This window comes from Sylvia atricapilla, chromosome 3 (assembly GCF_009819655.1).
Source record: "Sylvia atricapilla isolate bSylAtr1 chromosome 3, bSylAtr1.pri, whole genome shotgun sequence".
In the NCBI taxonomy this organism is placed as follows: Eukaryota; Metazoa; Chordata; class Aves; order Passeriformes; family Sylviidae; genus Sylvia; species Sylvia atricapilla.
Window position 1 is genome coordinate 54,017,696 of NC_089142.1, and position 27,987 is coordinate 54,045,682.

Genomic DNA, 27,987 nt, shown 5'->3' on the forward strand with positions numbered 1-27,987 from the left:
GTTTGCTTATTTAATTATCTATAAATAAATGTATATGTTTAATTATATTAGCACCTGTTTATAAAGCATTATGCCAAATGCTGAAAACTTACCTGATTCAGAAAAATACTTGGCTTGAAGTTAGAGTTCTGGTAGTTTGTTCCATCTGTGTAAGTCAGATCAGGCATATTTCTAGAGCTAGACTTTGCTTAGCTGTTTACTGGTGCAAGCAACTAGCAGGGAATCCAGCTGAGCAGCGACATGGTCCACTGAAGTTGTGATGGATCAGAAAACTGTCTGGGATAGAGTTATGCAGGACAGAAAATGTCAATTATCAGGTATGTGCATACTGTAAGGAGATGTAAATGGAATACAAAATTAGCTGAGAATTCCAAGCAGTTTATAATCAGATTTGCACTGGCCTAGCTTAGACTTTATAAACCAGATCGTTTTTTGAAAATCTTGCTAGTGCAATATTTCTTCCCATAACCCTGATATCTTTGCTTTCTGTTCTCTTGAGGAAGAATATATTGCAAACTTATTTGTGAGAAGTGTTTTATTGCTTTTTCGTCTGATTCCACTGAGCCTCTTCTATGCCTTCTCTACTCATACACAGAAATAAACCAGGAAAAAGGGAGGATGAGAAAAATTTAGCCAAACGTTTGAAAGTGCTGCCTGCAAATTTAGGACTGGCCTTTCAAGCAAGGTGTGATTAGTCCTCAAATGCTACAGCCAACATGAAACTGTCAGACTATGATGAAGTAATTTCCTACTCTAGCCCAATAGCTAGAGTAGAAAACGCAATAGGCTTTCTTGAGGGGAAAGAACTTCTCTCCTTCTTCCACTCTTCCTGCACAAAGCGAGTGTTTAAATTTCTTGATGTAGAAATACATTTTTTACTAAGAGATACATGAATGTACTGATTCTAGTTAAAGTTTTTGGTTCATCTCAAGCGTAGGGTTACCTCCCTATAGGCAGTCACTGAGATCCAAGAAATTCTGGCAGTCAACTCAACAGAAGGAAAATTAGTCACTGTGTATTACAGACTGGGGAGGAAAGGACCCTAGAGATGTTTTTTCTGAAACTGTCTCTTGAAAAAAATGTTATAAAACTGGTTAAACAATGTAGTAAGATAGTGGCTATGATGCACTCTGCAAGGAAGAAGAATGAAGAAAAATTAATCATGCTTAGAACTGTGGAGGTACACGTGCATGTGTGCGGATCGCTGTGCTCCACACATGTATGTGTTCTCTACAGACCCATTTGAAACATTTACTTTTGAGTAAAGTTAGGTTATTGCAAGCCTCATGATCACTTTGAAGTAGTCAGTCATCCTTACTCTTTGGTGAGATGTCTTTTGTCAGTGATGGTATTCCATTTTAAAAAATTTTGTCCAAGAACAGAATGACAAGATTCAGTGGATTCTCTCCTATGTTTTCAGTGAATTCTCAAAACTTAGATGAAGAAGATAAATGAAATAAAGTCTTCTTGTTTTCATAGATGGAAAAGCTTCTCTTACATATTCAGTTTTTTCCCTTATTTTCCTTCACTTTTTTCAAATCCAGGCTCTCACTGCCTTAATGTAGTGGAATGGCATGTTAGTCAGTAATTTCTCTGTAAAAAGAGCATATAGAGAAATACACCAGTTGTTGTTCTGAGCTGCCATGATTTTCGTATTTCGAAATCTTTCACTATTTTATAACATTCCTTCATGTTTTCTCAGATGCCACTGAGTTGCTGTCAAGGGATCCTGTGAGCCAGAATTCTTTCTTTCTGTTTAGTGTGCTGAGTAGCTTTATTTTTGTGTGACTTTTTCTTCCACAAATCTGTCTGATGGCTTCTGAACCTCTGTGAATTTCTATCATCCTCTTTCCTGGGAGAATGAATTGCATAACTCAGCCATAACAGTGTTGGAAGATATGCCTCCTGTATTTTGACATTGCTTCCTGATATTTCCATTTTTGTTTTTCAAGAGACATTGGACAGTTAATCACCTTATCCATGCTATTCATGATGTTACAATCTTTATTTCTTCTCCTGATAGGGCGATTCTAGCATATTTAGACTCTCGTATGCATTTGATTTGTTTTAATCACTTTGTCATCAGTTTCTAATCTTGTTTGTTCTCTTGCACTCATTTTGAGCATCCAGACCATTCAGCGTTCCATGTGTTAGGCCAGATGTGTGATTGTTTCTTCTACAACATCAAGCGTTTTGTATAGTTTTATTCTTTTTCTAGGATGGTATCCAGTGAAAGTAGCACAGTTTAAGTGTATAAGAGAGTGTTTCAAGAAATGTGGTGCAGTCCAGTCACACAGAAATTCTAAACCAAGGGATTACATGGAACAGATTGCCTCATACTTCATTAGAAAGAGCAGAGGGAAAATGCACAACAGATCAATATGAAAGGGCTATATTTAGAGCTCCAAGAAAGAGTTTTGAGGTAGACTACCGGATGAATAAGTAATTTGAACTGTGCTATGAGGCAAGGGAATTAAAGGGAAATCCATCTGGTTTGTACCATTCCTCCAGTGCTGCAGAGTCATAAGGGTGTCAAAATTTGCCAGAAGTGTAAGACAGGAGCTTCTTATAGAAGAATAATGGAGGAGGTATGAGAGAAATCTTGAATTCCTTTCTACACTTCTGTGACAAGGTGTCAATATTGGGATTTAGTTTTTGATTAAATATTTTATCCTCAGAAGTTATAAATTCAAAATGTGAATAATTTTTTTTCATCAAAACCAGAGGCAGAATTTATGGGGGAAAAAAACTTCAATCAATCTCAGAAAACCCCAAAGCTAAGATAGCAATTTGACTTCCCTTGGCTTCACTTCAGACCCTTCATCTAAATTATGTCCAGTATCAGCAAATCTTTTCCTCCTTCCCTATATCTTTTTGGTGTGCATTTATTCACATGTTTATTGCAGGCCAAATTGCAGTGTTTTCTCAGAAAATACAGTTCTTGTTTTTCCACACTCTGGCATAATAAAACAGGAAGAAAACTTAGTCTGTCCTAGGTGGAAATACGACAAATTTCTTCCATAGTTACTATCTATCCTACGTATTCCTGTTTATTTAAGATTTTTCCTACCTCTAAAGCATCATTTTGGAAGAGCCTGAAGTGCCTTTTTTTTTTCTTGCCCTTGACATGTCATTGGATTAACACAGTGGTGTTGCCTTGTGTGAAACTGATTTGAGGAAGGCAGATGACAGTATTCCAGTCTCTTAAAACTGGGGTCAGCAAAATCCATAAAAAATATTCCAGATTGTATTTTAGATAAGCAAAATTTTTTGACTACTGGAAGTCATAAATCCAAGGATTGAGGTTTGGGGTTTTTTTAATTTCGTGAGAAAGCATATTTATGATTTTGTACTGTCTAGTCTAAAGCAGTTGTCTGCTTCAAGACAGCTTGAAAGTGGGCATATCTACAAATCCTCAGTTCAAGGTAGGAAACTAGTTTGTGTCACATGTCACATCAATGTGAGTGAAAGAAATCTTTTAGACAAGTTGAAATGTTTCAGAAAACCTCATTTTGCTAGTCAGATCTCAAGAATAGAAATCAACCAAATCAATCAAAAATGGTGAAAAAACCCCACATAGTCTTCAACAGAATATTTTAATATATTCTGCTTGTAAGTAGGATCTTAATGGAATTTAAAAATCTCTTTTAAGAAAGAGCTTAAAAACAGCTGTCCTTTCACTTTATTAAGCATGTGCCATCTTGAAAATTACTTAGAGATTTAATTTAATTTAATTTAATTTGAGATTTAAATTTTCTATTTTAATAATTTACATATTATTTAGACTATTCAGATTATTTGGTGTAGGGAATATGAACTCAGTATCTTCATGAGTGGCAATGTATTCCAGGAATGCAGAAGACCTTTTGGACAAGGTGAAGAAATTATTTGGTGAGCCCAGTGAGAAAAATGAGGATCTCAAAAATGAGGTCCAGGACAAGCTAGCAGACTACCACAGCAAAGTGGATGATGCTCGAGATCTGCTGAGAGAAGCTGAAGGTAAAATTTGGGAGGCTGATCGTTTATCTGCAGTCAACCAAAAAAATATGACCATGTTGGAGGTGAGTGCTGACAAGTTTTATCCTCAATTACTTGGATTCTGATTAAAGATTGAACCTTTGCATGATTAAATATTGAAACAAAAATATAAACAAAACAAAAGTATGATTAAAATATAACTATATCTGATGTAATTTCAAGGGAACATGTTCCTCAGAATGAAGTAGTGCACTGGCTTTTAAAAGTAGAATTACTCCCCTACTTTATTGAAATCTGTTTCTTCCCATCTGTTCTGTGGAAGGTACACTGGATTTATTATTCTGTGGGAAATTAAATTCGTCCCAGTATAAATAGTCATGTAAAATTCAAATCATGTGCTCAGTATTTAAATAGGAGTTCTGTTAAAATATCTGCTGTCATATATTTGCTTCTAGAAAACTTAGACTTTCATCTCCCTCTCTAACCCCTGGGAAGAAAACTGAAGGGGGTATGTGGATATTACAGAGTAATAAATCAAACTCTAGCCTCAGTAGTTAGTAGCTGTTATAAATGATCTCACTCATAGGAGTCGGGTCTGCTTGTGATTTAATTTAAATTGCAGAGACTTAAAGAGCATATTATACTGTACATTAACAAGCATTTAACCAAGACATAAAGAGCAGAGTCAACCTAATGAAGATAAATGTTTCAACTCTGTATCTTGGTGAGCTTTCACCTCAAGTATAATACGAGGTTAGAGTTCTGAGACCTCTGTTCTCAGCAAAGAATTCTGCACTTGATTGAATTAAGGAAATGCAGTGACATGACGAATTTAGGTGATCTCTGTTCTGTGCTTTTTCTTCCCAAAAATGGATGGATAAAGGTTGGAGAAATTAGCTGCTATTTCAGTTTTTAAAATACTCTCTGCTTCACTGTAGCAGAGTGCCTTTCCAGCAGTCCTGACCACATGGCTGCCATGGCCTCCTATCAAACTAATCTGTGATACTCAATGGATCTTGCACAGGAAATTGCCGATTCTTTATTCAGAAGTCCATCCTTACCACGCAATATGCAGTAGATTGACTAGCTGGAAGAACAGGAATCCATAGATTACTCCAAACCTTTTATTTTGCATTCAGCAGTTAGTGAAGTGCCAGTGGATGGACGTAGGAAAGCAGCAGAATATTTTTATAAATTTTTCCCTCATAGTCAGAGGTGATTTACAAAATAAGGAACTTACAAATCTGGATAATGATAAGGATTTATAACTTTTTGATTCATTTTGCAGCTGTACTTCAGCCAATTCTCTTATCTTCTGTTAGAGAGCAACAGAAACCCTGCCGTGTGGGAGGACAATACACAGCTGGGGATAGGAGGACAAAGGAAAAATACTTCACATGGGCTTTATTGTTGTCACTGTCTCAGTTCTGAGAGCTCAGAGGGTTGCAGAAGGGGCATTATGGCATGGTGACAAAATTAAGTCTTATACTGAGATGCTGGGATTTCAACAGTCCTAGTAAACAACTCCTCTTTTCCTTTGTGTGAACTCATCCTATAGAAAAGGAAGCAAGCTGTAGAAGATGGCAGGCAAGATGTTGAAAAGACCCTTCAGGAAGGGAATGATGTCCTTAATGAAGCCAATAAACTTGCAAATGACATCAGCATAGCTGTAGAGGTGAGCATTTTATCGTCCTTACCTGAGAATTAGTACAACAACACATCATTATGCACTGCAAAATAGATAATTAAAGTAACACCTAATTTTTCATTGTATTTATCAATATTGAAATATTTTAGTTGGGATAATTCTTTTTTCTTTTGCTGCATGGCAGAAAAAGCTAGGTGTATAAAAATTAATAACTTGGAGTTTAAGTGAGCTATCTCATAATGTTTTAGGGACTCTGCTATTTATAAATATGGTATTCTGATTGTGGTACTGACTTTATCTTGAGAATTACAGATGCAGCAGACCTATTCACAGTCTCACTGCAATTCTGAAATCTAGGTATAGATTTATCTGCACAAAAACTCTGTGTAGGAAGGAAACTTCAGAAATAATTTGTTGCCTGTGGCCATAATTTTAAGTCTAGACAGATCAGGGAGAGGATTGAACTCTCATTTTGCATAATATTTTTGAAAATTCTGCCTTAAAAGTTTTAGCAACAGTTTGAGATAAGTGCCTTAGCTAAAAAAAAAAAAAAATAAATAAAAGGTATCTTGGAGTATTGTTGGTTCTGAATATCTTGGCAGCATGCATTGCAACTTGCCATAATAAATGGAAAAAATGGTCTTTGGAGAAATGGAGAAGGAGACACAGTGAGTCTGCTTTTTGGAACAGGAATGACAAGTCTTCAAAAAGCATAGTTCTTACTGAGAAGCTTTAATAAGGAAAAAGACATTTTAACCACTCAAAGGGTCCTGAAACGTGAAACTTCTGCTCTTATTAGTTATTACTGTGAAGCACCACAGCAATTCAATACAGCTTTGCATGCATTTACATTTAGGAAACAAATCCAAATTAGAGTTTATAAGCTTTTAAACTGTACATTTTCTTAATTGTAAAAGAAAAGCTTCTACTAAGCTCAAGAGAGGCAATCAGCTCTTTGAATATTGTTTATCTCCTCTCTGCTTTCCAGTCCAGCCATTCCTATTACTCTTTCTATACTAGTTCCCTGAAGTTTTAATGCATGGGTAAGTTGAGATAATAGCCCACAAGGAAAGAACACCCTTGTATATAGATAAGGCTACAAATGCTTGCATTCAGAAATTTAAAGGCCTTTTTTTTGCCATTTTCAGTATGTAGAAGGTGTTGCAGATAAGATGCAGCCAATGTCTGATCAGCTGAAAGATAAAATAGATGACTTATCACAAGAAATTCGTGACAGGATGCTTCCAGAAAAGGTGTTGCAAGCTGAGAACCATGCAGGCCAGCTGAATGAATCATCTGCAGTGCTGGATGGGTAAGGCAGACATTCACTGGTAATGCCAAAATCATGAAGCAGGTCTGCGAAATTGCTTCACATAACTTGAAGGGCATTCTTCTTCTTTGACATCTGTCACTGGGATTATACAAATAACCAGTGATATGATACAACTATTGAGTTAGTCGATTTATGTATCTCTTGTACACCATTTCCTACATCTTGTGATTTTTATGGGCTGCATGGACAGCAAACGGTGCCCTCAGACACACTGATAACACACTTTAACTTATCATATGCTTACTGCTATGCTGTGAAAAACATAGAAATTCTTCCTAAAGAGCTCACTACACGTTTTCATGTGCATTTGTTAAAAACAGCTAGTATTTTCCTGTAGGAGAATCTGCAGATGGCTGGGACAAGGCAATCTGCAGACCTGAGATATTCTAGAAATACATGGTTTTATTGCAAGGGTCGTGGGTAAAGAGGGCCTGCTTTCAGCCACCAGGCTCGGCTGAAGGGAAGTCCCAAAGAGAGAGGGAGAGAGAGAGGGGGTATGAGGTAAGGGAGGTAAGAAGAGTGCCGGGGTCAGAGCGGTAAGAGAGAGGGAGGTAGAAAAAGCAGAGGAAGAGAGTGGGCAAGAGAAGGGGCGAAGAGACAAGAGTGCAGGGAGAAGAGCAGGGAAAAAGAGAGCAGGGAAAAGATAGGAGGAAGAGGTAAGGGGTAAGAGTTGAGAGCAGGAGAGGTAAGAGCAGCGGGAAGGAGAGGAGGGAGAGGTAAGAGGTAAGAGATCGAGGTCCTTGTTACAATCCATTATATCTCCTTTAGTGATGAATATTCTAATTTACAGTGACCAACCAATACAAGACGCAAAATCCTATAGAATCTACATACAGCCTATAAGAACTACTATATTATAAGAACTACTGTGTTATATTTTAAACTCTAAAAACTACTCTTTAGACTTCTGTTTTGCTACACTGACCTTTGGATCCCTTAGCCAGCAGAAAGATATTGTTTAATCAAAAGGGATTCTCCATCAGCTAGCTAGGCTATTGTTTTCAGGTTATATAGTAACTAAGACTCAGTATCCTACAACTCAAAGTAAGCTTTCATTTCTATTTCACTTATAGGTTTCATATTTTCAGAATCTTTTGCTAAGCAATCATATTTATAAGGTTTCTCTGATTCATCTTCCCCAACATCTTCCTTTTTAAGATGACCATTTTGGTAGGAGACTATTATTGTAATGCTAATTTTTTTACTGTCGGAAGTCCCCCTTAGTGATGGACACTAATTCCCCTACCAGCTTCAAAACACTCCCAAAAACTGGGTGTCCTGGACCAAAATGCTTCAATTCGAGAATAGAAACTTCAGTTTAACTCTATCACATTCCTACTATGAGAATTGCAATATCCTTCATTTATGTGACCACTCAGCTCTTTCAGAAGAATGATACTATATAACTAATATAAAACAAGGGTGTGTTGGGTTTTATTGGATTTTTTTGGGGAAGAAAGAAGGATATCTTTTGTTTTATTGCATTCTATGCACTTAAGAAAGCCATAAATAGTAAGTGCAATTTGCAATATTAATTACAACTCAGAAATAGACAATGGATATTCTACCTGTTGGACCTGTCCCCAGCACAGCTTCAGTTTCATTATTTTACAAAAACACTGCATGAAAAAAAAATTTTTTTAAACATCAACTGTATGCTACTTTTTTGCTGCTTATATCTTTTAGATCTACCTGAAGACTTGAATATCCCAAAGACATGTGAATAGATGCTTAACAGAGTTTTTTTCTTATCAGCATCTGTAATTTTGAGGAAAAGACAGGAAATTAGTTTTGATACTTGCAAAATTACTGGCTTAATTTACAGTGTAGTTACACTACTCTAGATATCCAGTGTAATACACGTTTTGAGGTGTGCATGAACTAATAAAAGCTATGGTTTCCTGGGTAAAATGAATCTGAAAATGAGGAACTTCAGCGTCACTAAAAATGAGTGACTTTTGTGTCACACCAAACCACATATAAATATCCGAATACATAGAGGGTTGTCATGAAGAAACTAAGAAAGGGAGAAAACATAGACAAAAAAGAAGATTGTGCCTCCTAAAAAATGTTGGCAAGACATTCTTTGAGATAGAAATTTTTAACTATTCCAATGAGACCTTTTTATGGATGTTTGTATGTGCTGCTGTCTTAATGTAGGTGACAGCTTGGCCTTAAGGAGCTTGGGGCAGTGTTTAATATATTATAACAGTACCATGTATATCTATGTCTGATCCAGATATCAACCTCTGTTTCTCAAAATAGGCAATAAATTCCAGAGAATCAAGGACATTAAAAATTATGTCTAAAAGCAGATAGTTCAAAGTTAAAATTTCTGATGTGGTCAGATAGATACATAACATCAAAGGAATACTTTGGTGCTGTTTAATCAGGATAAAGCTGTTTACTTCATGCACCGACAATAAATAGTTATACTCTACAGGCATATACACTCTATCAGTTTTAGAAATTAAAAAGTGTATCTATCTTACAACTACCACTTAAGTGTCTTTCAGACAATTCCAAATTTGGTGTAGATTACTGTTTCTTCTTACAGGAGAAATACAGGGAAAGCCCTGTCTCTCCAGTCACCCTCTAAGGATTCAAATAATATATTGATTGACAATAAAGGTGTTCTCTTGAGTGACAGAACATGGAATCATTCATGATCTTAACCTAGAAAAAATAGTTTTTTCTCCTGTGTGCAAGGAAGCATTAGTGTAGGCTTCTCCCTTATGTCTAATTGCCTGCTTGTGAGTAAATGCCATTGGTATTTGGCAAATTCAGTATAGGTTTTTCCTGACCCGAGAGGATTTGAACCATGTTTCTAAGCAGTTCTTGAGCTACTTGCTAGGTAGCCATCTCACTTAGCCACATTTGTCTAAGAGAGCATCACAGAAACCTAGGGTTGCCTAGTGACCTCCAGCTGTAGTTGAGCAAAGAGATACAGTTTCCCAAGAGTGATGCAGAGGCAGCTCAGTCATGCAGTTTCTGCAGCAACCTAAAGGGAATCTCTCTCCCTCCATTAACTACCTGTTGAGTCCAGGGACTATACCTTCTGTCCACTTTGTCTTTTCTGTGGTATTTTGTAGAAACCAGTAAGTAATTGATGCGAGGATGAGAGCCTAGCTGTCACAGTTCCCCAGAGAATAGATAAATTACCAGGATGAATTTTCCTTTCTTCCACACACACTGTCTCAATAACTATTTTATACAAGCTGGAACAGGTCCAGTAGGAGCAATCCCTGTCTCTCTTACATTGCTGTATATCTACATGGCTAGAGAATTTCCCAGAGAGGCAAAAATCCAAGTTCAGATCCATTCTTATCCAGTTCAAGTGGGGATTTTAGCCCATTTACACTTTATTCAGTAAAATCAACACAGGCATTGGTCATAATGCTCACTACTGAGATAGTTGTCTTCAAGTTCATTCTGTAGGTGCAGCAATTCTTTGTAGGAAATGTTTGAAAATATCCTACCAAGAGAGTGCAAGAACAGTCATTTCCCCAGCCTGCTGATTAGAAATTTCCCTAGGAGAGAGGTTAGCTGAACTCTGTCCCTGCACCAGCAAATACTAACTCTATTTAATCTATTTATAGCTATCAGAATGGAGTATTTAATGTTATTGAACATCACATTTAATATGCATTATTCATAAGCATTACTGCTTATGTTTTTCATTTTGGTCAACAAAATTAACGTTTAGGATTTGGTTTAGACTGTGAGAGCTCCTTCAAAACTAGCAACTCTGTGTTTGGCACTCAGACCAAGAAATTGATTTTTTATTGATACTTTAAAACATGTCTGTGATGATTCTTCATGTTCATACAATGCAAGTTTCCTAAAGCTGCTTGGCTCAGCACATAACCTAAAATCCGACATGATGAATATGTTAGTTGTATTAGAACATTAGGCACAGTGCTATCTTTTCTCAGTGTCTGATCTATTTTTGTATCACAAACCCTCCTCTTTTAGCAAACATTGTTCTTTGTGTCTTTCTGCACAGTTAAAATGTGAATTCTATTAAATGCATGATGCCAGATCTCCTGAAATTTCAAATGTAGCATTGCTCTCTAAATACCTTAGGAACAGCCTTAGAAATACAGGCTGTTGGGTTTGAAAATGTAGGATACTCTGTTCTGTTGAGCTCTGACAGCAGGTTTAATGGTGTGTTTACTTTCTGCATCCCAACAGAATCCTTACTGAAGCCAAAAACCTCTCTTTCAACGCCACACGTGCTTTCAATGCTTATACTATCATCAAGGATAACACAGACGAAGCCGAAAGAGTTGCCAAGGAAGCCAAGGCTCTTGCAAATGAAGCTATGCAAGCGGTAAGTAAATGAGTAAATTGAGAAGAAGGTTTCGATTTTTTGTGGAACGTTTTACACCTGATCTCAGATCCATGTTTTGCCATCTTAAAACTTTATGTGAAAACCTTTGCCATCAAACATTCTTGTTTTGTAATCAGAAGCAGCTACGCCTCTGTCAGAGCTACATGTACCTTCGGATAATCTCTAATTGTTCCTAGCTCCTGATCCTTACTTTTCTTCCCCATTTTATTTACTGTCCCTCGTCCTTCTGTCTTCCCACCTTTTGATCTCTCCCTATGGCTCAAGCCAACAGCTCTGAGTCAGGTGTGTTGGCCATTTGATATTCAATAGTGCTAGTTTAGATGTGGGTAATACGTTCATTAAATATAAAGAAGTCCATATAGCTTGATTAACTTTTTAACCTAGTTCCCTGAAGATGCTTGGAGGTACTTCTCTGCAGAAGATCATCAGATGAACTTCATGCACCTAGCCAGAATTCTAGAAATGGAGAATTGTAGGAGGGGAGTGGAAACTTTTATTCACTTTGTGAACTCTACCAGTTTTTCCAGAGAAATCTTATTCTCACTATGAAGTAGCACCTCCCAATTTCCAGAGAAAATGAAGAGAACTTTTAAAAATAGGATTGTAAGGTAAAGTGAGTCCTCCAGCCTGAGTCACAATGAGGATCTTGGTTCCTTGATGGATATACTGTGAGCAGAAAACATTTTGAGCATAGCCAAATTTATCTTTTATGTCAAATATCAAAGGAAGTAATTTGTGGGAGTTGGTCAGAGACCAACAGACATGCACTTCACGTGCATACAGAAACATGAGGCAGTGACAGTATAATAGGAGATTGCCAGAACTTATATTTGATAGAGAAACATGTAGATAAACAGGAACAAATTGTAGTTACAGCACTTGTACATGAATAAAGGTACCTTGCAGAGAGCTACTTCAGTCAAATGGATTATGAGAATAGCAAAATCAATCACATGCTGTAAAGGTCTGTATTCATCAGAGGGATAAAGTGAATTGGCCACTGCACAAAAATTTTAATAATTGCAGGCCGTTTAAATTTTCAGTGTTTTTTCAAATAACACTAAGTACTGTGTTTCTCTCTTGGTGAAAAAATTCACCTCACATATTAGTATGTGCTAGTTCTCTTTAAACAGTTCTTTGTTTCACCAGAATGCCTAATTACACCCCAGAAGTAAATAAGGGCCTGGCCTTTTTTGATTCTTCCTTCTTATTAAGATTTAACACATGCTGTCTTTTTCTCCTTTGACAACTTTGAATGAGTGAGACAGGCAGCTGTTTCAGGGATTGAAAAGGGAAAAAATAAAGACACATAGAGCAATAAAGAAACAAAGCAAGCAATTACAGGATGGTGACAAAGGTGTATATCACTAAATGATTATAGCATAGAGAGGAAGGAGATTGATAATTTAAGTGATGGAGTTCAAGATGGACAATACAATGTAAATAGAAGCAAGTGAGTAGCAAGGAAAGAGATGAAAATATTAAGGTGATGTTTTCAGCATCTCCTCTGCATGTATCATTAAAGGGAGCTCGGGTTTTTTATGAGCAGTATATGTGAAATGGGGATCTAGTTGATGAGGAGGAAAATTGAGGCAGCTGATACCTTTTAAATGTAATTGACTTGATATAGAGGTCATCAGTGGTTTACCATCAAATTGCTGCAGAGCAATATATTTAGCTGTTATTTTTTAAATTACCGTTTGAGGGCTTTGGGCCAGATTTAAAAAATATATCAGTTGTGAACTACAGTCATCACTTCCTTATTCTATTTCCTTGGTTTTATTTAAAGACTATTGAATGCTTGCTCATTCTAAGTGAAGAGTTTAACTGGTGACCAGGTAAATCATAATCTCACTTTCTAGAGGTCCCAAGGAGCTTTTAGCTGAGCTTCAGCACAAGACCAGGAATGTACACTCACTCAGGGCTGTCTGGAGCACAATGGCTCAAAAAGTCTCCTAGTCACCTAGCATTGGTGAATTTGTTCCTAGAAGGTGGCATTAGCCCCTAAAAAGTGTTGCCTGCTTTCTGAGAAGTTGCTCTGGGAACCCTGTGTAAAAGATGGAGATCATGTCTTTTCCCTACTTTTGAAAGATGGAGCCATGTTCTTTTCTGTATGAGAGCTGTTGTGGATGCCTCTCTTCTGTAAAAGACTTCGAGTTCCAGCTGTGAGCAGATAACAGAGGAAAGTGCTGTAGCTCATTATGCATCCCTGATCCTCACCTTTCCATTCACAAGGAATAATGTTGGGGCAGGGGTACAAAGGTTTCCCAACAGCAACAACCATCTCTGGTGCTGGTATATGCACGAGAGATGGTTGAATCAGGTTTTGGGTTTAAGTTCTATCCTGTACATCAAATTATTTACAAGAACCTTAGTGATTTCTCAAGGGTGTTTTGGTTTTTAATGGGAAAATGACTTCATTTTCAAATTAATCTAATGTTGTTAAAAGCATGAATGGAAAGATGCTCAAAATCCGTCATGATTACAGGAAGCCTGATAAATGATTGGGAAAAAATGTATTAAAAATATGACAGAAAAATTCCTCCTGAGCTTTTTATGATGGATTTGCTCTCCCCTTTGAAAGCAAAGTAAATTAATCAGAAATGAGAAATCCTTAACATTCAGGCAGTTTCAGCATTCCATTACTTAGGCAGTAACTGATAGGAGTCAGGTTAACATATTCTGCTTGTATCTTATAGATCAGAATCATAGTTTTACACTATATATTTAAAAAGTGGATTATTCTTAGGCTTTTTAGAGAGGACTCTCAGGCTGGGAACTGTAGGAAGCACAGAGGACACATTGAGTGTTTAGGGTCCTGCTTTCTTCGTTGATTTTGAGTTTCTTTGTAGATGATGCCCCAGGAGTTCTATTGGGTGTGTAGTTTTCCTTACATAACGCTGCCAAGACATCCTTGTAAGGATGCCCTGAGGTGCAAATTATTTTTGGTGTCTATCTTCAGGACTGGTAGAAATGAGAGTAACCCTATGTCTTGCGTAGGAGAAATCTTCACAATGTAAGTGTATGTGAAAAGAAAATAATTCAAGAACAAGGCAGAACAATTTTTAACTGATTTGAATTAGCACTGAGGCCTATAAAACCTTGTACCTGTGTAAGTTCACATGATCCTCAACACTGTCCCAGTGCATTTACGCCTCTAAACTGTGACTGAGACAGCACTGCTTGGGTACATAACATGGTCCCACTTCTGCCAGAAGATAGAGCAGAGATTCAAACTGCACAGGGTTTGCATGGAGAGGGTAGGGGCCATGAAGAGAGGCACAGGGAGAGAGGAAGGTACTACCTGCAGATTATGGACATTTTGGAAGAGACAGAACAAATTAAATTTCAGAGACCCTGCAATTTTCAAATTTATTTTGAATAACAATATTTTTTCCCCTTTTTTTTTTAATTTTTCTTTTTTATTCTCTTTGGGTTATTGTTGTAGTATTTGCCCTAATTTAGAAAATAATGTCAAAATCTGCTAGCTGTAAATCCTACTAAATTATGAAGTAGTTCACAGTAACCCAGGTTTGCCACAAGCATACAAACTCACCTTACACAAAGTCATAAAATGTTTGGGTTTTAATTACTTCATGAACCACAAGAAAAAACTGGTAAAAAACCTACATTTTTTTATCATGTCTTAGTTAATCCTCATTTTCAAAATTTTTTAAAAATATATAAAATAAGGCTTTTAATAAGTACCAGTTTTATTTCTCTCTGAAAGGATTTTTCTAGTATTAACTTTATGCTGAAATCCTTTCCTGACTTATTGTCAGCACATACCCAATTACTGTCCCTGATTTGATGAACTTCTTGGTTTTGCTTTGTAAATCTGTCCTTCCAGCTTCATTTTATTGACTATGAGCTGCTTCAATAGCCAGTCAACCATGCTTAGTCATGTAATCATCCTAATCATCATCATCCTTATTTTTGATGTCTGTAGTCACAGAATGATCATGCCTTGGGTTCTGTTTCTAGAGGAAAAAGAAATTTAAAAGTACTATCTGATTTGACAGATGCATCTGTCACAAGATCTGGACAAATGTTCTTCCTTCAGGAGCAGTCTTTTGCTTCACTGGGTAGTTTTGTGGATTTTTTTCCTGGGATTTTAAAATATTTTTCTGTTACCAGTGCTGCTTGTTATGTGGTAGAGAAAATTGATAAGAAACTAATTTTTTTCATCTTTTGAATGTATATGTTTTGGTTGTTGAAAGGAATGTGAATATGTCACGGCTGAATATTTCAGGTGAAAATGGCAGTTGTGTGTGCTTTTGTTCTTGAAATCACATAAAAGCTTACATTTGCATACCATCTTAATGCAAGGAATCTTTAATAGGTATATCCCTGTGACATGGCAACATATTTACCATGAGACATCCCATAACAAAAAGCTTGGTTCTGAATTTTGAAAGTATCCAAAGCATCCTCTAAGATTTTTTAAAGAAAGAGAAACAGCAAGATCACTATGTTTTTTACAGTGTCGTTGAAAAATATCAGAGCTTCAGCAATATGTGAAATGTCACTTCTGGGCTTGCTCACTATAAAAATAATGAATAGCAATAATAATTGTGTCATTTAATTGACACACAGTTAATTTTTGAGTAAATGTATCTGCCCTGGAAAATGAAAAGTAGGTGCTTCTTAATTGCATACCAGTTACAAGGCTATGACCCATGACTAATATAGAATGTTATCTGGCTGCCAGGAGTATTCTCAAAGACATGTATTCAGTATGATGTGTGACCTGAGTTCAGCCTTACAAACTGAACAGTAAGTGGTTCAGAACCTGGAGCTTTTCCTACTGACTGAAAACACTAATCTAATTTAGAAAAATCATTCCATCTATTGATCACTCTCTGCACTGAAGGTAGAGATGGATGTTTTTCAGGAGAAAGATCTTTAAGTAGCCTGATATGATGAAGAATGGATACTAAGTAATAAAATTCTTTCAGATTAACTGCAGTTTGCCCTTCTTTTAAAACTCTATTTCTTATTTCTTTATTAACCTAGCAGTTATAATTCTTTAATTTAACCACAAATGAATCTCAGGTGTCATTATCAGAGTCTGGCCTCTAAAGTTTCTGTAGCTACAGTTAGAGAAAAATACTGTATTGCATAGTGTTCTGTCCATAGCTGGAAGGATAAATACATATTTAAGTTGAAATATGTTTTGTGTAACCTCTGATATTCCAAAGAGGATCTGACAGTCTATTTAATTTTTTTTTTCTCTTAGACTAATATTATGGCAATGGGAAGTAATTCAGAGCCCATGTAACGTTTAGATGACTGTTTACTTAGATAATGATCACAGGTCTTTTATGATCTCAGACTTTCCTGTATATTTGACACTTTATTTGTTTGTTTGTGTACAGACATCTGGTCCTGAAGGATCGCTGAAGGATGGCGCCAAGAGCTCTCTTCAGAAAAGCTTCAGGGTCCTTAATGAAGCCAAGATGTTAGAAAGTGATATTAAAGGTATGGGCAGTATATGGCATTCAGACCCACTAAACAGAGGAAAAAAAATGTTGTGACACTGCTACCCTTCTGGTCTGAAGAAGCCATATAGGGAAAAAAAAAAGTAGAATTCATTACCTGATTTAAAATTGAACAATGTATCAATGAAGAAGATTCTCCTGTTTTGTGTCCAGGCATTATACAGGAATCCTGTCCCCTCTGTCCGTTTCTTGGACAAGAGGGCTGAGGAGAAGGGAACTCAGGTCTTCTCTTGCCAACTGCAATAAGGGCAAGAAAAATCACATGCAGTAAATATTCAAGGCCGAGTTTTAAACTTGTCACAGAGATGACGCATGAATCTTTCCCATCCTGCTAGCCTAGTTAAACTAAGAAACCAGTAAGGAACTTGCTTCTTATTAGAATCAAGACAGATTTTCATAATAGAGCCCTATCTTCCAGGTTTTTGCATAAAAAATTCTCTTTGGCCTCCTGGGAGATACATTAAGAAGAGCACACAGCATAAAGGAGGTGATCCAGACAGCTTAGTCATCTCTTGGCTATTACTACACTTGAATTTAGTTTTGGCAGTGCCAGGATTTCCAACTGCAGAACTAATTCACATGTAAACATAATGTTTAATAAGTCATAAAGGATAATGTTTCATAAGGCCATTAATTGCATTTCATTGTCATACACTGTTTGAAAGTGAAAAACATCATTATTTTCTTGTAGATGAACTGAGTGAAAGAAATGTGTCTGAGTTACTAGTAAATCTTGGATGTATATTTAGGGTGCTCTTTATTGCGACTCCCAGATTCAGTATAGATTTAGGGCTGGAGGAACATATTTCAGGAAATATGCTATAGAAAATCACAAGACTATGGGAAGAGTGCAATTTCAGTAGCATGGCTGAAGTGGAAAAAGATAGTGATGCTTTCTGGAATTCAAACTGCTGTAGTTTGCCATGGCTGGTGTATAAGAAACACTAAAATTGCTGTGCCACCTCTCCCCTGCCGCAGTGCTCCAGTGAGCAAACTCTGGCACCTCAGAGCTCTCTGTGCCCCTCAGGCAGGTGTAGGGGAGTAAACCACAGTGCCCTGTTCTCAAAGTCAAATTAAAATGGAATCTCTACGAGGGTGGACGTGAATTCCGTGTGTCCACAACTGTTCGATTTAATCCTGAGACAAGATATATTACAGCCATTACTGCAGAGAATTTTGAAAAAGGTGATTTTCCCATTGTACCAGTGAAAATTATGGTTGATATCAGTTTCATAATTCAGAAGAAAATGTCCAAACAGCCTAAAGATTTGTAAAGCAAGCTTAATGCAAGCAAGCAGCAATGCTTAAAATGCTTAAAATTAGATCTTTGTCTATGTTTTTGCCCCAAACTGAAGGGTAATGAGATGGAGCATTCTTTAATGCTCTCAGATACATCTTAAAGTGCTTCATAAAGATAAATATTCTGAACTTGAACAGTATGCCTTTTTACATCTAATAAAACATGTCTAGGCTCCACAGCCAGACCCGTGGAGATCAGTTAACATTGTGCCCAGAATGCAATGAGTAAGAAGAAAATTCAATGACAGACTTCTATTCCCCACTTAGCTTTTGCACCAAAGTGGTGATATTATTAGTATTGTGAATAATATAGAACATATGTTATTAGTATTATGAACATAATCCCGTCTGGATGTCTTGATTTTCCCATGAGAGAAATTGAGAGTTCGGTGTCAAACTAATAGAAAGATATTTTCTTAGAATCCATATAAAGACACCCTTTCAGAGTCTCAACTGGGAGTGCTGGATGGCTAATGGGCATTTTATAAAGATCTGGTAGACAGAACTAATCACTAGCTTAAAATTTCTCTGTCTACACTACAGGAAGTACATTAGTTAAAGTAATAAAGACCCATAAGCCACTCAACTAATGCACACTCCAAAAATGCAGCCTGGGCTGTGATAGAGATGGGAGTGTTTTCCTCCTACATTATGACATTCTCCTGATTTGTGGCCAATTACCTGAGTTATAAAATGGCTGTTAATCATGAAAATGTTTTATATTACCACTAAAGACTGCTGAAACAGTCCTTACAAAGCAAAGCTTCTGACAGAAGCTATTAAAATGGAGATATAGTAATTTCCCTCTCTGTGGGGTTAGGAGTTAGAAAGAATAACCCTGGTGGGAGAAGCAAAATCTGTACTGTGGCTAAGAAAGAAATTTTGAAATTTGGGCTACCAGTGAGTAAATGCTGCTGTTCAACAAGAAGTGAAAATAAGATGCACAAACTCCTCTTCAGCTGGAGACTGCTGTCAGGTGGTTGTTGAAATTCTGCTAATGTAATTTCTTTTGCTTAAGAATTGACAACTTGAGGGGAACTTGTTTTGTCAGACAACATATGAATATTTTTAGCTAAAACATTTTCCAGCTGATAGGTAACATATCCAGCTGATAGATCCCTTGTTTGTGTATTCTCCTCTGTGTTGTCTTTCTGCTGGCCCGGCATATTCCATTTGCCAGATTATGGCAGTCAGTGCTGAAGGTACTCTTTTTAAAAAGTTAAGCTTAATTAGCTGCATTTCTCTAGTTATATCCCTTTCTCATGTTTCTTCCTAATGTCAGTTTCTAAGTCTTGCTTGGTTTAGGAAAAAAAAAATTCAGCTTGTGACCCATGTTCCTCTTGATAGGATGAGACTGTGCTATTCCACTGCTATTTGGAAGAAGTAACACAAAGATAACAGAAAGAGATGTGTGTAACAGTCAGCTCATTTTTGCAGTTTCAAGTCAATAAAAACAGATGCATTTGTTGCTCCATGGTAGATTTTCAACTTTAGTCTGGTTTTAGGATACATGCATTTGGTAGCACAGCCTTATTGATGTTTTCTTGGACAGTTTCATGTGGAAAAACTGCCATTTATCCATACTGTTCGAAGATGCCTGTTTCCACTATGTGCCTCTATATGTATGTTCCACCATGATGATGGCACATCATCAGCAATAAACCAGTGTCAGCTGCTTATGTGATCTGCAGAGACTTGTAAAACCATGTGTCTCTCGTGAATCACTCTGTATTAACAGTAAGCAACTAAATTCTTGAGTTCATCTTAAGATGAAATGTATGCACGGAGCATTGCTTTCATTTGACTCCACTTCATTCATGCAGAGGAATAAAGGATGATGCTTTATACTGTAATGCTCTGTTTAATATAAACAGAAATTGAAAATCTTTTTCATGTTAACCAAGCTAGCAAATGCAAAGGCTGATACAAGCAAAATTTTTCAGGTTCCTGCTTACTCTTTCAGGTTTCGTTTCAGCAATGTGTGACTAGTTTTGCTGATTTGAACAACAGACAGTGCATTTGTTGGCATCTTGTGCCATCTCTGTGCAGAGCTAATCAAGTGAAAAGGAGATTGAGAGAAATTTCTCATGATACTGCTCAACCTACACTTTAATGAGAGTTGACAGTGCCTGGCATCTTTCAGTGCAGACCCACTAACCTCTTTCAAGTCAGATAGGCTCTGTTGTTTGCAAAGACTTAGACTGTAGCTGCCTGTATTTTGACTGACTACAGCACCTAACTGAAGGATCTTGGGCCTTCAAACCATTTCCACAGCTTTTTTCATAAATGCTAATAATTAAAGGATGTGGAAAAGCTAACATGAAGTCAGTTCAGTTTATGATTCATGCAACAGATTAGTCTGGTGCTTAGTGAAGATGTTGTCTGGATTAAAAGATAAGAAGTTACTTCAAAATAAAACTCGATATCTCTGTGAAAAATGAACAATTTCTTTGAAAAGCTGGCATGGGACATATTATCTCCTCACTTCTCATTGTGTAAGAGCCTCCCTAGGAACACTTATTTATGGCTTTATTATTGTAACTAAAAAAAACCCACCCACAGTAAAACTGTATTTGGGGAATTAAAAAAAAAATTAAGTAGAGTCTCAATATTCAATTTCAGAGTTTCTAGGAAAACTTCCCTTCTGAAATTCCATAATAACCAGTTTGCTGCTATGGTTACAAAGCTGAAAACAGAAGTCTGGAAACATGATTCTTCAGAAATATAACTGGTGGATAATTAGCATGCTGGATAAGCAGAGTAGGGAGGAGAAAAAGAGATAATTTAAAAGTATGTTACAAAGTTAGACCACCACTACCATAAATGAGTCAAACTTCTCAGAAATATTGACACACTTCATAAACACTAACATTCCACTAGAAACGCCAAGAAATTATCAGGCAGACCATATTTCAGAATTAAATGGTGGAAATTAAAGCAGGTTTTTTGGTAAATTTTACTTAACAGGAAAATAACTCAGATAAAATCTCAGGGCACACAAGACCAGAATCTCATGAGTTCATCCTGGTTTAACAATATCACATTACCAGAAGCCTTCTTCAGTAGTGGGGACATAACCTGTAATTTAAAAATGAAGCTGTTTTTAAGGAGAAGAGTGATCCTATAATATATGCAATTCTTCCAAACTTTATTCTAGTGTTAACTGTGCCTCTCACAGTTCACACAAATGTCCTGTTCTTCTGCAGAACATTTTGCAGGAGTGAAGGCTTATCTCCAGGCACTCCTGCAGTCCTGTGTGTTGCTCTAATTTAAATAAAGCAAACAGATTTATTCCTCAATGACATTTCAAAAGGTCTAACAACAAAAGTATAGTTCTCATTTAAATTCCATGTGCTGTTTCAGCCTTGCTATAGCCTTGGCAAATTTAATTAATAATTTCTTGTAGGCAATATAAATTTTGTTTGATTTTTTTCTTTACAAATTGCTTCTTTCTCATCTAATTTTAAGAAACCATACTTTTTTAGAATTTGTGGAATGTGAACCACATAGGTTTTTATTTTCAATAACCTGTCACAAACCTGAAGGTCACAGTCATAGCTTGTCATCCTGAACTCCTTTTCTACAAATTATTCTTCTTCTCTGGCTATCAAGCTCAGTGATGTTAAATTAGTTTCCCAGTAGGATATGCCTTTAAGGTAAGAAATTACCAGCTGTCTAGAGCTTCATACAGAGAAATAATGAAAAATGCCCACTACAATAGTAGTTTAAGCACTAACTGCATTTTTTTGTGTCAAACTTTACTTCTGAATTTTGTTTGTTTCAATAGCCGTAAAGCTTAGCTGGAATCTCAGTTTTGAGATTGTTGCATTGCTCTGCTGGATACAGTTCAAAAGATCCTACATAATTTTTATTCAAAGTAAAAAATGCTGAAAAACAGGAACTTACTTGTAAATGAGGACATCAGTTTCTGCTGTGATGTACTAAATATGATGCTTGTGCCTTTGATTTGTACTTTTGATTTAAACCAATTCTGAACTATGAATGTTTCTTACTAGGTGGGTGCTTTCCCAAATAATTTAAAAGGTTTATTTCATAATAACCGGTCATTAGTGTATTCATCTCATATTGACGATCAGTGATCTTATATTTTCCTTGGATTTTATGTCAGCATCTTTGAGAAAATCCAGTAGAACCAGGCTCTGGCCACTAATTGCAACAGCAAGATGGCCTAATGGGTCTTGTTGAGTTCACACCACATTCAACTCTTTCTGATCAGGCAACCACCCTAAGAAGAAAGGCAGTAGCTTCCTCTAGAAATCAAAACTATGACTAACATCACAGCTGTTGAGTCTATCAGTGATCATTGTTTGAATGTGCCTAAATCACAACATCATAACAAGTTCTTTCCTCTACACACCTTTGAAAAATTCATGATAAGTATATACAACAGTACAATGAACTCAAGAATTTAGATACTATGGAAGTAGGGAGCTTAAACTGGAAAAGATGATCAGTGAAATCCACAAGTTCTGCTTGTCTTCCTAATTCACACAATTCAGTATCTTAATGAAAAATAGCTTGTTTGTTATCATTCATTTTAAATTATGTGCAAAGAAAGGAGAGTGAAAATAAAGAGTTAAAGCATCTATATCATATGCATTTTTTATAGAAAACAGTGATAATCTGGACAGCACACAGAACAGGCTGAAAGATGCTGATGAGAAGAATTCCATTCTCTTGAGAGGTTTGAATGAAACCTTAGGGAAGCTCTCAGCCATTCCTAACGGTAAGTTGGAAAAGTGTTGCAACATTTGACTCAGTCCTACTCTTGTTTCTTTTACCATCACTTAACATTTGTGTCATCAATCTTTGCTTGTGTCCACACCCGGTCTTCTTTGATCACTGGCCATTACAAGACAAAAATGAGCAATGTGAGAGATAAAACTGAACTGAAAAGATTTATATGGTTTAATCAGTTAAAATTTTGGGATGGTAGAAGGTACCATGCTTCTGCAGTTTGCAAAAGGTTTCTGAAAAAAAATAATTAAACAAGATAGTCTTTTGTTTATATGTAAAAAGTCTTTTTGAAGCTAATCTTTAATGAAACACTATAATTTCACAAGTGTAATTTAACCCAAGAAGAATAAGTCTTACTGACTTTACAGAAAAAGCAGGGTGAAATTTGCTGGATTTTGTCTTACCTTTCTACCGCACTCTCAACATTTCCAGCCAATGTTTGGTGTTGTACATATTTTTTAGCCTGTAAATTGCTTAGAACTGAAACAGGTTTTCTTCAATGGAATTAAAGTGCTGTTTTCTTCTGACCACCCCCACCCCCCGAAGGCACAGATCCCTTGGGGTCGATTAGAGTGAAATGACACTGATTGACCAGTGTAGATAGATAAATATATAGGTAGATAGATCTGTAAGTACATATATATACATACAAATACAAATACAGCAGGTTGATTTGAGAGCAGTTTGGTTGCAGAATAAAGGAGGTATGTAGACATTTTTAAAGGGGAGGGGAGGAGAGGGAAGGGGAGTTGTCCAACAGGAAAATGATCAAATGAGGAAGGAAGAGAAAATGACTGTGTCATATTTTGTTCGAGGATTTGAGAAAGCAGAGAGCAGCTTAAACTAATAGTTCTTCTGTGCCTGCTATACAAATAGTAAGATAAAAGCAGAAAGATTCAGAAAGAGATAGACAGGTCACATGTGGCACAAAGATCCACATGTGCTGGGATTGCATAATTTAAGGTGGGGTTGAAAATAATTGTGGAACCAATAGAGGGAAGTAATACAGTAACTCCAACTTTCATTCAGTCAGAATAGTGCATGACCTCTAATAATGACCCAAAAGGAACTACTTAGATATGATGAAAAAAGGCAATCAGAGTTCTCTTTTCTTTCTCTTATCAGGACTGACAATGATAATGGTTTATTAAAGCTTCCATTGAATATCTGAGGTACTGTTGTATTTTGGGGGTTTTTTAGAGTCAAAACTTCAGAAATAAAGGTGGAGAGTTTCTTGGCACAAATATATATCTTTACTCAGAAAGTTACTTCTGCACTCTCGGCAGTCATTTCATTATCTTTTTCTACCTACAGATACAGCTATAAAGGTACAGGCAGCCAAAGACAAAGCAAGACAAGCCAATGATACTGCAAATGATGTCCTGGCCCAGATTAAAGACCTCAATCGGAATCTCCTGGGCTTGAGAAAAAACTACAGTAAACTTACAGATGATGTGGCCAAAACAAATGCAGTGGTGAAGGATCCAGTCAAGAACAGTAAGATCTTTTTCAGGTTGTTTGGACGCGGTTTTTTCAGTTTATGGTTTTCATTTTATATCTCAAGATTAAACAGAGACTCTGTAGAATTTCACTTACATAGCATTACTAAAGTGTGCTGGGATAAAAGAACTCTCTATCACTTCCATTTTCTGGACTTCTTATATGTGAGAAGGGACCAGAGGTCCCTTTGAATGCTAACAATTCTGTGAAAAGAATTTTAAATCTTAAAGGCTAGTGCTAGTTGTTGCAAGAAAAGCTTATGTCAGCAGGGTGAATGTGTTATGGATAGATTTGTTCCTGAGATTTTTAAAGTATTTAGAAGGTGACTAATCAAAGATTCAGACTGACAATTTACTGCCTGATTCAAGAAAAATACCCCACAATTAATCTGTCCTCAGTCAATCAGATAATCAGTCCTAGGAGAAATGCCTGACTTTCACATACATTACTATTTTTGGTAGAACACTGAAGATACTTTAAAACAGAAGGATTCTTGGAATGGGATTTTGTCAGCTGCTTTTTTTTTTTTTTTTTTAATGAATTCTGTTATTAAATGTGACAATTACTTTATCATTGTAAAGTAATTTCACTTCGGTTAGGATGGATAAAAATGATTTCTATATTATAATGCATTTTATAGTAGATTTCTAGACCATCTCTCATATAGGAGTATACAGCCACAAAACTAGAGTGTCTTTAGAAAATGACTGAAGAACTAATTTCTCAGTTATTCTGGGCTCCCCATATTGTTGTCATCAACTTGATGAAGCTGGGCATCTAAAAACATACAGTTTAGGAGGCTGCCCTTCTCATTCTGTGGATAAATTTCCTCTGCCAATTGTTGCTGTACAGTGTTGCTGTACAAGTGAAAGAAGTTAATCCCAATGGCTGTTTGTCACTGCCTGCCTATTGCAAGTTCGCCGTCGCTCATCAGCTGAGACACACGTGTGAGCCCCAGGACAATTCCCACTGGGTGCATACAAGTTTAGACAATATGAAAAGTATTTTATTGATTGAAATAGTGTGGTTAGATTACAGCAGGTTGTAGAACCAGCAGATCTGTAAGGTCTCTTGCAGGGTAGTGGGAAACAACTGACCAGCAGTCTTAAAGCAGTGGTTTCTTGGCACTGCTGAATCTAGATTAGACCATCTGTCCCAGCTCAAGTATTCTGAGCCTGTGTGTACATTAGCACTTTGGTTTAGATTAGGAGTGATAATTTAGAATTTAATCTCTTGATTGTCCCCAGTCACCATTTTTTGTTTGCATTGAAGAGTGGTCTTAACACTTGCAAACTGTTTTGTGTTAGATAAAGCTAAACTGTGAGATGTTCTCCAGAAATACGGGTCAGTCATTCTCCAAATGTTGATGGATAATCAGATTACAGAATGAGATTACAGTAATGAAGGGTGAACCATTCCAGATGTATGAAGTGAACAGGCTGGCACTCATAATTAAATGCAAAAGCAGACATAGCCTTTCTATGTCAAAATTCAGGTACTGAATTCTCATTTTGATAGATATGAAATATTTAAAAGGTTAAAAGATGAGTTATAGACTCATCCTGTCCCTTACTTTACATTTCTGTTAATATCTTCAAAACATTTTCTTATGTTATCTTCTGTCTCTTATGTTATCCTGTTTTTTCTCTTTTCTTTGTCTCCATATTTTGCCTGCAGAAATCTGTACGTATATTTTTTTTTCTTGCAGCTTATAGTGTGCATTTTCTAGTAAACAATGACTCAGTGCTTACCACCAAAGCCTCTTCATTGTCCTCTACATTTCACATTCGTTGAAAGAGCTAAATACTTCTTGAAAACTTTGAGATAAAGTGACTTGGTAGCTAGTTGAACTTAGATGAAACCTTAAGAGGCATCTTGAAGGTTTTGGTATGAGTGTTTGAGTCAAAAAATTAGATAAGCAGTTTTTCATGCTTTATCTAAGCAGGTTTTTTACTGCTATTATTATTGCTATTATTTTCATGTAATATGCATCTTTCTGCTAAATGCATGTTTGTCCTTTTCAGTGTCATCCACAAAAACCCACACCCTAATGCAAAGCAAGTGTTGCAATGCTTAGATCTGCTCATGAGTTGTCAGAGAGAGGATATTCTTCACTAGTTGTATGTTGAGGGGCAAATAAGGAATTTGAGGCTTAAAGAAAAAAAGAGGCAAAAATATCGTGGTAAAATTATTAAGTTCACCTGAAAAAAAAGAAAATCATTTGCAGTTTCCTGTCAATGATTTTAAATCTGTTTCAGTACACATGCAGAATTTTAAGCTTGTCACCAGAATAAAAACTTTTTGTATTTGTGCCCATTACAGTTGGTTTAAGAATTCATTTCAAGTTAATTTTAACCCAGTAATTTCAGAAATTACATATGGAAACCAACCAGTTTTCATTGATCCAGCATTTTTCTTCAAAATTTGGAGATTTATTCAAGAAGAAAGCAAATATTCCATTCATAGATGTATTTTGCTACAGGAAATGTTTTCCACAACAATCATGCTGACCTGAAGCACAGTTAAATCTTCAAAATCCTGCTTTAACACCAGTGTTTGCTGCTATTGCTACTTTAACTTGATTTTAGACATTCTGAAATTGCCTTACTCCGTTCAGGTAGCTTCCTGGCCTGTGTGTACCTTTATGGGTGCATATACAATCTCCTGAGCATTGTGTATGCAGAATTTTCTTGGATTTTATTATTGCAATGCGTAATTAGTCTCTGACACTATTCTCTAAAGCTCTGCCTTGTTCTTTCTTATGAAGTTGCTGATGCAGATTCCAGTATTAAAAACCTAGAAAAGGAAGCAGATCGCCTGCTAGATAAAATCAAGCCAATCAAAGAACTCCAGGATAACTTAGGGAAAAACATTTCGCAGATAAAAGAGCTGATAAACCAAGCTCGGAAGCAGGCTAATTCGGTAAGTCTCATTTCTCAAAAAAAAAAAAATGACCTTGTGAGTATTGATGTGTTTTTATTTTCTACTTTTTATTTCTTTTCTACAGTGTGAATCCTTCCTAATTCTAAACATATGTAAATAGAGAAAATAACAGAGTATAATTTCTCAGAAAAAAAAGAGAATATTCTGATGATTTTCACTCTGTGTCTTGTTTCTTCATTTAAAACATGCACTTGTTAAATGAGCAACAGCTGTAGGAATGGATCTCAAAAGGTTATTTTTAAGAAGTGTTGTAGGTGATGTAGGTAGTGCAGCAGAAGAGTCACAATACCATTCATTTGTGGTGAGAACAAAAATGTATTTTGCTGCTTCAGCACTGATATTAAGCCCCAGATTTCATTTCATAGAACTTACTTTACTCAAGAATGACATCATCTCATACTCACTGAAATTGCTGAATGTATCTGCTTTTCCCATATTTTTGATTTTTTTTCTATCCAGTAGCAGTACTTAAGGATGTATTTCTAGTCCATTTAGTGAGTTTGGAACTCATCTCCCTGATTGTGGTGGTGCATGTTTTGGATTTTACTTTGCTTGTTCTTGTTATATGAGTTTTTTCTAGGAAGTTTATTGTAAAATGGTTTGTTCTTTGTACCTCCCCTCTTGTTCCTTTCCCTTTGTCCATCCCTAAGTTGTTTGTCAGATATTTAAGTGT

General features: G+C 36.4%; 1 protein-coding gene across 1 annotated transcript in view; it reads left to right on the top strand.

The window, feature by feature from the left end:
- Positions 1–27,987, top strand: part of LAMA2 (laminin subunit alpha 2) — a 335,323-nt gene that overhangs the window by 263,848 nt on the left and 43,488 nt on the right. Inside the window, exons 38-45 of the mRNA XM_066314417.1 lie at positions 3,851–4,061; positions 5,537–5,653; positions 6,775–6,938; positions 11,154–11,292; positions 16,692–16,794; positions 22,744–22,860; positions 24,186–24,368; positions 27,139–27,293. Coding sequence (XP_066170514.1) covers positions 3,851–4,061; positions 5,537–5,653; positions 6,775–6,938; positions 11,154–11,292; positions 16,692–16,794; positions 22,744–22,860; positions 24,186–24,368; positions 27,139–27,293 — 1,189 coding nt within the window. The remainder of the gene's footprint in view (positions 1–3,850; positions 4,062–5,536; positions 5,654–6,774; positions 6,939–11,153; positions 11,293–16,691; positions 16,795–22,743; positions 22,861–24,185; positions 24,369–27,138; positions 27,294–27,987) is intronic.